Raw genomic sequence first — 10164 nt, 5'->3', positions numbered from 1 at the left:
TGCTGGGTGAGATTTCTTCTCTGTTCTCCGGACCACCACAAAGCCCATGGCAGTGTTACCAAACCTGTTCTGTTGGCAGTCCGTTAACTGACCCAAGACACAGTGTGACACTGCTAGAAATAACACTTGGGATGACTTTTGTAGCTTAAAGGGGGGAGATTCAGGCTGGACATTAGGAAAAAGTTCTTAGCTGTGAGGGTGGTGAGAGCCTGGCCCAGGCTGCCCAGGGAAGCTGTGGCTGCCCCATCCCTGGCAGTGTTGAAGGGCAGGTTGGATGGGGCTTGGAGCAACCTGGAATGGTGGGGGGTGTCCCTGCCATGCAGGGGGTTGGGTTTAGATGATCTGTAAGGTCCCTTCCAACTCAAACCAGTCTGTGATTCTGTGACTTGGAACTTCAGGGCAGTGAATCTGAGGCAGAGAAGATATATTCGTTTCACGCTTTGCTTGTACAGTTGGTACAGAATTACCTCCTGTAGCTAAATTCCTTCAGGTTGGTGCAGCTAAGCACTCCAAGGCCTGACATCTGCTTCCCCAGTGACGTTTTCACAGCATAATGAGGATCAAGCACATCTCAGCTGGCTGGTTTATCCCCAATACACTGAGCTGGTGTCACTGTTCCTGCACCAGGCTAGCTCAGGAGCAGCACCCAGGGCAGACACAGCCCCTCAGCTGGGCTGCAGGTGTCCCCAGGTCCAGGGCTCTGCTCTGGTTCCCCTGGCACAGACACAGCCTCTCCCTGCACATGTTCCAGGGCCACCCCTGCTTCTTGTATTTACTTCTCACACCCTCAGTGTAAGAGTGATGGTTGCATCTCCCATCATCATCACCAGCTAGCTCGCTGAAGTGCTGATGATACACTTGGGTACAAGTCCTTAGGCTGGAGGGTGTCCTGGGCTGTGGAGGAGAGAGGCTGATCTTTCTGATTAATTCTTCCTAGATTTAGTTTGTGATCTGTTTTTTTCCAAGTTTAAGAACATAAGCAATCTAATTTATTTTTTTTTCCCCTTCTTCTTCCCTCCCCAGAATCTTAGTGCATCATGTAAAACCTCTGCTCTCTGTTGGTGGATAATTACTCCTGAAGAACTGAAGCTGATGCAAAAATCATGTGGTTATTCTGGGTGGTTTTTGTACAGTGATACTTGCTGGACTTTCTTCATACTTTCTTTTTATTTCCCAGTAGTAGAATAAGGTGGTTGTTTTTCTCCCCCCCCCCCCATGCCTACTATTTTTATTACACTCATATACTTTGACTTTTTTGTAAATGTCTCCAGTTTTCAGAGGGAAAGAATGCTTTATATTTTCAATAAGTATATTTCATAAATGAATAGCAATGCCAAAAAAACCCCAAAACAAACACAAAAAAGAATTCTGCAGACTTTTGCACATAATCTCCACGCAGTGCCTGTAAATCTCAGAAGAATTTGTATGTGCTGGCATTTTTAGCATTGCAGTGAATGCATCAGGTATTCTGGAATATAATGAGCTTTAGTTGTCCCCAGCCTTGGCTTCAGCCTTTCCTCAAGCCAGTTCCTGGTGGGAAACCACAGGTAACCTGTGGGTGGCTGAAGAATGAGAAACTGGGGATTAACTGCTTCATCACGTGCATCTAGTGATTAAACAGGTATTTTAGATGCTGCCTTAACTGTAGGTAAAACAACAAAAACACACCAGATGAGAATTTTAGTGTCTTGTTTTTTTTTTAATTTCCAGTGGTGTCTTGTACTGTTATCTCATAATTTCAGGAGTCTCCTGGACTGAACAAATGGAAACCCTGGTGTGACAATGACACCTTTAGCATCACAGAAGAGGAGGTCAGGAAGGTCCCTGAGCCTTAGTAGAGATCAAAGAGAAGTTCAGGTCAACAGGTGGACTTGTTTGTTTTGTGTTTTGTTGTTATATTTTAAATTTGCACTGTTTCTACTCCTTGCTTTTGTCCCCCTTCCTCCAGAAGGGAATGCAGGAGCAGGGCAGAAGATGCTGCCAGGAGCAATGTCCCATTTGCCTGCTCTGCAGGAGGCCAGGCAGGAGCAGGCAGCTGTGGGGAGGCTGCTGCAGACAGGGCTGTCCTGGCCACGCTGTCCTGCTGTCCCCCCATGTCCTGCAGGACACCTGCCCCTCCTGGCCCCTCTGCTGCTGCAGCCTGAGCTCCCAGAGGAAGGGCAGAGCAGCACTCCTGCTGGCACCAAAACCAGACTCTAGTGTGTAGCCTCGCAGACAGGGACAGCCTGGAGATCAAAGTTGGGGATATTTAGACTTCTGACTGTACTTGGCAGTCTGTGCTGAGAACCTGTGTCACACTAATAAAGTTTTTAAGAATGCATCTTGGTGCTTGCAACTCTTCTCACTGGTCGCTGCTGGTACCTGAGCTGCTGTTGAAAGACAAAGGAAACCCCACAAGTAATCAACCCCAAACACTGGCCTGTTAAAGCTGAATATATTGTTTTAAAAAGCCCACACCTGTAAAGCAGTTGTCAGTGGTTTTCTCCCCTTTCGTCCTCAAAGCTCCACAATGAACTGGGAGCAGACTCGTCCTGTGGGCTCCTGTGGTGCAGCTGAAGGGCTGTGACACAAGCACAAGGGTCTTCAGAAATAACGTTGTTGCTGTGCTGAGAAGTTGCAGTTGCATTTCTGCTGAACTGTAGGATACAGAAACAATTTAACATCCATGTCAGCAACACGGAGGGTGGGATGAACTGTCCACACCACAGTGTGGGGATGAGAGACTGGGAGACACGGATCCATCTACAGGGGGCTGCAGAGCTGGAACTGTGCAAACAGCATGAAGTCCAGCAAGGCCAAGTGCAGGGTCCTGTCCCTGGATCAGGGCACAATTCCAGGCTGGGTGGAATATGGATGAAAAGGAGCTGGGGGTGTTGGTGATGAGCAGCTCCCCATGGCCCCATGTGCTCAGAGCCCAGAGCCCACCCGTGTCCTGGGCTGCATCCCCAGCAGCGTGACCAGCAGGGCCAGGGAGGGGATTGTCCCCTCTGCTCTGCTCTGCTGAGACCCCCTGCAGGGCTGGGGCCAGGCTGGGGTCCCCAGCACAGGAGGGACATGGAGCTGTTGGAGAGAGGCCAGAGGAGGCCCTGGAGGTGCTGGGAGGGCTGGAGCAGCTCTGGAGCCAGGCTGGGAGAGTTGGGGTGTTGAGCCTGGAGAAGAGAAGGCTCCAGGGAGACCTGAGAGCAGCTTCCAGGGCCTGAAGGGGCTCCAGGAAAGCTGGGGAGGGGCTTGGGACAAGGGCAGGGAGGGATGGGAGCAGGGGGAAGGGTTTCCAGCTGGCAGAGGGAGCTGGAGCTGAGATGGGAGGGAGAAATTCTGTGCTGTGAGGGTGGGGAGAGCCTGGCCCAGGTTGCCCAGGGAAGCTGTGGCTGCCCCATCCCTGGGGGTGTTGAAGGGCAGGTTGGATGGGGCTTGGAGCAGCCTGGAATGGTGGGAGGTGTCCCTGCCCATGCAGGGGTGGGACTGGATTATCTTCAATGCCCCTTTTCCATCCAGATCATTCCATGATCAACAGTCACTCTAGGACAATGGATGAAGAACTGTGTGGTAATGAATCCTGTGATCCCTGTGGATCCCAGGGGATTGATTCCCTCTGGTTGGTGCAGAGGAGCAGTTCTGATGGTGCTGGTGGTTCTGAGCACACAGCTCTGCAGAGGGTGTGTTAGTGACAGCTCACATGGCTCCACCAGCCTCAGCTCTGCTGGTGTCAGTGACACCTCCTTACCTGCTTGTGACTCCTTCCCTCCCCAGAGGGGACGCCGTGTGTCTGCACACACTGGCTAATTGAGGCTTCCTCAATTAAGGGGGTGGAGCAAACAGGGCGCTGTGGCTGTACCAGGAATACTGGTTAATTTTCCCCAAAGCTGAGAAGCTGAAGACGGAGCAGAGTCCTGGCCTGGGGAGTGTTTTGGTATCGGGGGAGGGACCCAGGGGTGGCTCTGGGAAGAAGCTGCTTAAGCTTCCTGCGCTCAGGTGGCCAAGGTCGGGTCATTAGAGAGACAATAGATGAGCCTCTGCAATTAAGGTATGGAAGAGCTGATGTAAGGCCTGAGAGCAGGGAGAGCAAAGCTGGGCTGGAGAGGCAGAGCAGGGCCAGGGTGAAGATCCCAGGGCTGGTGAGGAGGAAGGGGAAGAAGGTCCCTGAGCAGAAGTTTCCCTGCAGCCCATGGACTGATGGCAGCTGTGCCCCTGCATCCATGGAGAAACATTGTGGAACATTCCCTGGGGGTGCCAGGAGGGGTGAACTTGGCCCTGCAGCCCATGGCCTGGGCTGGTGCAGCTGTGGGAGCCCCCGGGCCAGGGGAGGTGCCTGTTCCTGAAGCCCCCGGGCTCTGCGGGCAGCGCTGGAGCAGCTCCTGGTGGGAAGGGCTCCTGGAGGAGAGGCTGGGGGAGGATCTGCCAGGGAGGGACCTGTGGGGAGCAGGGCAGGACTGTGAGGAATCCTTCTTCCTGAGGGGGAAGGAGCAGCAGGACCTGCCAGCCTGTGCAGTGTTTTTTCCACCTCCCTCTGGTATCAGCAGCAGCAGCACTGGTCACAGCCTTCAGTGATGTGTTAGAGGTACACACCATCCATGAGAAGTCACAACATTTGAGAAACAAAAAAAAAGAGAGAATGAGGAGTCCTTGCTTTGGTCATGCTGTTCCACAGGTGCTCATCCCTCGTGTTCTGGTTATCTGTAATTCCTGCAGGTGCCGCACGAGCCCGGCCTGCAACACTCAGGTGGTCCCTCAGCATGTTCAATGCACAGGATCCCTGGAAAAAAAAAACCAGCACAAAAAACTAGAAGGCGAGTGACAAAGGGTTTGCAGAACTACTCCTGAGGCTGCAAAATGCTCGTTTCAGAAGAATTTCAGCATGCCCACCAATCTGTGTAACAGTTCACTTGGTTGTGTCTCTCTCATCAAAAAATAATCAGGTTTCATGTATCCTGAAACAGTACTTTGATTTTTTTTGGTCATCATTACCCTTAAAAACAACACTGATTGGGTAAGCTATGATTTTTTTTTAGTCACTATACAAGCCAGCACCACAAAATGCTCCACTGAAAAATGCTCCTTGGGTTAAGAATCCAGAAAAATGGCTTAAAATTGACACAGACCAGAAAGAAGAAGCAAAGATCTCCTCATGTTAGAAACGGGAAAAGCAAGTGCCATTTGAGTGCACGCAGGTGTTTTGGACAAGGGTTTATTCCAGTCATAAAGCCACTGACACCATGTGTCAGGGATGTCCTACATGTAGGGGGGAATGAGTAAAACACAAGGGTGCAGGACAAGGACTGGAATCAGGGCCATCATGTATTTTACCTTGTCATAAGAAACACTGTCAAATATGTCTAAAATCTGAGCTGGATCTTCCTCAGGGGTAGATACAGGATGTGATGAATTCAATGAATCCACAGCCGTGGCATCAAAACATCTACTCAGGAAATGGTCTTCCTAATTGGAGGCAAAACCAAGTATTACTGCTCAGTTTTGCTCAGCGACCTCCAAATCCCTATTTGTTCACTTTTCAGTCCATTCCATGTGATCTTTGTATCATACACAGACAGAAAAAAACATCCCTTTATTTTTATTCCAGAGCATAAAATCACCCAAGACAGTCATGCAGACAGACAGATGAGTCCTGGTGTTCTAAACTAACTTAAACAGTTGATCTGGTTGAAGATGTCCCTGCCCATGGCAGGGGCTGGACCAGATGACCCCCAAAGGTCCCTTCCAACCCAAACCAGCCTGTGATTCTAAACAGTGGAGCTAGTGAGACATCAAAATAACTCCAAAAAAACCCATACATCCCAACACTTTGATGACAGGTTGGCCAGTCACCATAAAGCAAATTAAAAATAAAATAAATGGTGACTTTCTCTAGAAAGTGCCGTTTTGGTGCTTTGGCAAAATGCTGCCCAGAAGCACTGCTCATCCAATTCTGTAGGAAATTTCCTATATTGGACCTCTGCTGAAGCTCAGTGGAAGGATTTCAGTGTTTTCAAGTCTGGCCCAATATAAGGAAAATAATCTCTTCACATTTTAGGAGCCTAAATATCTTTAAAAAAAAATAAATTTAAAAAAAATACACTTCCACTGCAATTATTAACTTCCATCATCAGTTCCCAAAAATACGTAAGACAGTTAATTCAACATTCCTACCCTTCAGAGTTAACAGAAAATAATCCTCTTCAACAGAAATCTGACAGTGAGGCACAGCACAAACCCACCTGATCTTTATCCTGACTAATTATTGGATTTAGAAGGCAGTTATAGAACAGAAATACTGCTGCTCACAATTCCCAGTTCTGGGTGGGTAACACTGATTGACACGAACTCCATGAACTTGGCAAACCCTTCGTTCAGCCACAGGTCATTCCACCACTCCATGGTAACCAGGTTGCCAAACCACTGCAGAAGAAGGAAACATTAAAAAAGCTTCTGAAACAAAACACACAATTTACCAGAGAAGCTGCTACAGACCTGCAGGGAACTGCATTTATAGCATGTTATTGATCCCTAAGGAAGGGGTTTTTTCATGATGCAGTTTGCTCTGGCCTCTTCCCATTGCATTTCTCACCCTAATGGTGACATGCTGAACCACTGGCTGCCATTCATGATCCAAGAAACCTCGTAAAGAAACCACATTTGGCAGGAGAGCCACATATCCTAGAATCATAGAATCATGAAGGTTGGAAGGGACCTTAAAGATCATCCAGCTCCAACCCCCCTGCCATGAGCAGGAACCACCAGCCCAGGCTGCACAAACCTCATCCAACATGGCCTTAAAAACCTCCAGGGATGGGGCATCAATAACCAACCCATCCCAGCTCCTCACCAACCTCACAGTGAGGAATTTCTGCCTAGTATCTCACCTAAATCTCCCCTCTCTCAGTTTAAAACCATTACCATATTACATATGGAACAGTCAACCTTCCCAGTCTGTTCTGCTCCAGTTTTAGAGGCCTGCAGTGAATTTCAAGGGCTGACCCTGGTGCAAAAGACGCCACTGGAGCTGCCGGACTGATCACACTGATGTTTACATGCTGGGATTCCTTCACCAGGAACACTCCTGGTCATTCCCAGATGAGCTCCCTCAGGCTGAAGCAGCTATTTCCAGCCTATAGCTCCAAGATCCCCTGACCTGCACAGGATCCACCAACCCCCACCCCTCTGCAGGCCCATTCAGGCTCCCTGTTCTCCCACAGATCCCACCTGATGAGCCAGCTCATGAGCTATTACACTGGTGATCCACAGTTTGGAAGATGCTGAGGACTTCTCAGGGTCATACAACAAGGCTGATTCCCGGCACATGGTCAGTCCCCAGTTCTCCATAGCACCAGACTTAAAATCAGGAATAGATGCTAAATCTAGAAAAAAAAAAACACATCAAAATAACACTAGAGCCATTTCTCTCAATAAGGAAGTCACCCACCCTCTCCTCCCACATGTATCACATGTATTTCTCAGGGCTCCCTTAAAGGTAACAGCAAAAACATACTTTTATAAAAAGCTCTGTACAGACAACAAGGATTTTAAGCTCCCAGTGGAGCTGTTCCATCTGTCCTTAAGTACTGCAAAGCAGCTAGTTTAAAAGCCTGTTAGCCAAACTTGGCCTTGTCTCAAGACCCTAAATTGTTGACTTTGTGCTATTTCACTCTTTGCTGTTCTCTGCCTGATTTAACACTTACCTAGTTTAGGTGAAGGATATGGGATGCTGAAGTAATCCTCATAGAAGTCCAGCAGCTTGACTGCTGCATCCAGGGCATAGTGAGCCCGGCTGATCTTGTGTGGCACCGTGTACAGAGACCTGGAGCAGAGGGGAGGCAGCACCTCAGCATCAGGAGCTCTAAGCATGGCAATTACCACAGGAAGGGACATCAGAGCACATCCCTCACACTCCTCGTGCAAAGGAAAACTTTGCCAGAACCAGGAATGCAAGTTTTAAACTCTACCCACCATAACTGCTATGGCCCTACGAAGGCTTCTGCCATCTCCACCCCTGCCGTGTTAGTTGTTCAGCTGACACAGGTTATTTCAGTGCTGATCCTCCATGGACAGTGTGTTTAATTTGCATTTCATTTTGTAATCTTACATTAAACAAACTCCTTTACCAATGCATACAATTATATAAAAAGGCAGCCTGTCACTAAAAACTTTCACAAGCAATAAAGCTCAGAAGGCAAACTAATGATCCAATTACAAACCCAATTTCTTTCTCGCCTTTCATTCCTATAGAACTTTGAGATACATAAATCCAATGATTTTACATAAACCTAAACCATTACGTATTCACAGAGACTGAAAGACAGCAAAGCTCCTTGGAAATGAGGCAGAGGTACCTTAACTCCACGACGGGTCGTTCTGCTGATGGATTTAAAATCCGAAACCATGAAGGCCACAAGGTGGGTGCTCATCTTGACAGTGGTATCAAAATGGTCCTCGACCAGCCAGGGACTTACACTCACAGACTTCACCTGAAGGAAGGGCACAGCTCATCACCCAGCAGCACTGCCTGTGAGGACCCTGGCACCAACAACCGCTGTGTTTCTTCTCAGATAAAGGTACATTGTGAAGACACTACCTTACCTCTTACAGACCCTGCCCTGCATTTACAAGAGAACACATCCAATTTCAAAGACAGCCTGGGAAGAAGTCTCCCCCAGGCCCACTCTTCCCCACACAGGGAATGCCATCCCATACCTGTATATACACCATTTCTTTCCCAAGTGTTACTGGATTCTAAACCAGAAGTGTGGGAGCCCTGTCCACTGCCTCAGCCCCCCTCAGTGTCTGCTGGCACTGGTGGAACAGCAGCACAGCCCCAGCTGCTTACAAGCTGTGCAAACCTCAGCAGATACTGACACACAGAGGAGAAACTGCCTCCTGCAAATCATGGCTCGGGTACCACAGGTGACTAGTGCAGGGTAAAAGAAGCCTCCTGCTGGAGGTACAAATTCTCCCCTCTCAGTTGGCAGACCTGGAACACGTTCAGCTCCACAGAACTGTAACACTGGCACCCTACAAAGGAATTATTATTTTTTTTTATACCAGCTTTCAAAATGCTTCATTTTTGGAAGTTACTTGGGGGCTGGGGGTGCTACTTCCTCATCCCCCTCATTTCTAAGGGTTAGTTTGCAAGGATTTCCTTGCAAACAAGCAACTGATAGTAAAAACTAAATTATGAAAAATTTCTTGCACCCAAAGAAAACCCTACCTATGCATACATATTTGTAACTGCAAACAACGTTTGCAGCTGTTACACGTGCAGCCCTTCCACTCTGAGGTGTTTTTTTGAAGCCCCAGGTATCTTTTCCCACAGAGAAGGCAGGACCTGCTAATCTGACAATTAAGGCAGATCCACAGGGAAAGCATTTTGTGAGTAAAAATACATTATGGCAACTCCATTGTGCTGGTCATTCTGGCACCTCTGCTGAGAAGCAGGAACCCCCAGGGTGCATTATTTTCTTGGTGCCTTTTTGTGTCAGGATGACCAGCAATGTCCCCAGACAGCCCACCAAAGAGCTGGGACAGGATTCCTCTCAGCACTCCCATTAGCAGCGCCTGCCTGGACACCCTGCTCTCCTTTTGCTCTCATTTCAGAGGCCAGCAGCTGGGTGGTAGGGCTGTGCACCCACCAGTGGCATGTTGGAGACTGCCAGGAGCCTGGGCAGCTGCAGATCCTGATGGAGAAGGTGGGCCCGGGCTGGGTGAAGCAGGGGAGGCCACCTGTGCAGACCTCGGCTCCAGGTGTGCTGCTGCCAGCACCCTGAGCGGGGAGAGACAGGGGCTTGGTCACACAGCATCATTGGTTGGAAAACACTTTTAAGATCACAGAATCATGAAGGTTGGAAGGGACCTTAAAGATCCCCAGGTTCAACCTGCCACGAGCAGGAACCACCAGCCCAGGCTGCACAAACCTCATCCAACCTGGCCTTAAAAACCTCCAGGGATGGGGCATCAACAACCAACCCATCCCAGCTCCTCACCAAGACCACCAAGTCCATCTCACCCTGTGTTCATCCTCCTCATGTGGGAAAACAGATTAATTACAGAGAACCTCAGGCTGGTTTGGGTTGGAAGGGAGATTAAAGCCCATCCATTCCCAACCCCTGCATGGGCAGGGACACCTCCCACCATTCCAGGCTGCTCCAAGCCCCATCCAACCTGCCCTTCAACACC

The 10164-nt window shown here is 49.1% G+C and overlaps 1 protein-coding gene across 1 annotated transcript in view; it reads right to left on the bottom strand.

The window, feature by feature from the left end:
* Window positions 1-3968: 3968 nt before the first annotated feature.
* ERAP1 (endoplasmic reticulum aminopeptidase 1) overlaps window positions 3969-10164 on the bottom strand; it is a 7444-nt gene continuing 1248 nt past the window's right edge. The window contains 10 exon segments of the mRNA XM_010003662.1: window positions 3969-4013; window positions 4628-4753; window positions 5305-5436; window positions 6280-6393; window positions 7198-7352; window positions 7674-7815; window positions 8325-8459; window positions 9621-9661; window positions 9664-9705; window positions 9708-9751. Coding sequence (XP_010001964.1) covers window positions 3969-4013; window positions 4628-4753; window positions 5305-5436; window positions 6280-6393; window positions 7198-7352; window positions 7674-7815; window positions 8325-8459; window positions 9621-9661; window positions 9664-9705; window positions 9708-9751 — 976 coding nt within the window.

The sequence above is a fragment of the Chaetura pelagica genome, unplaced genomic scaffold, assembly GCF_000747805.2.
Source record: "Chaetura pelagica isolate M959 unplaced genomic scaffold, ChaPel_1.0 scaffold1341, whole genome shotgun sequence".
Taxonomy (NCBI): Eukaryota; Metazoa; Chordata; class Aves; order Apodiformes; family Apodidae; genus Chaetura; species Chaetura pelagica.
The sequence above is the reverse complement of the archived record's forward strand: the minus strand, read 5'-3'. Positions and strand labels throughout refer to the sequence as shown.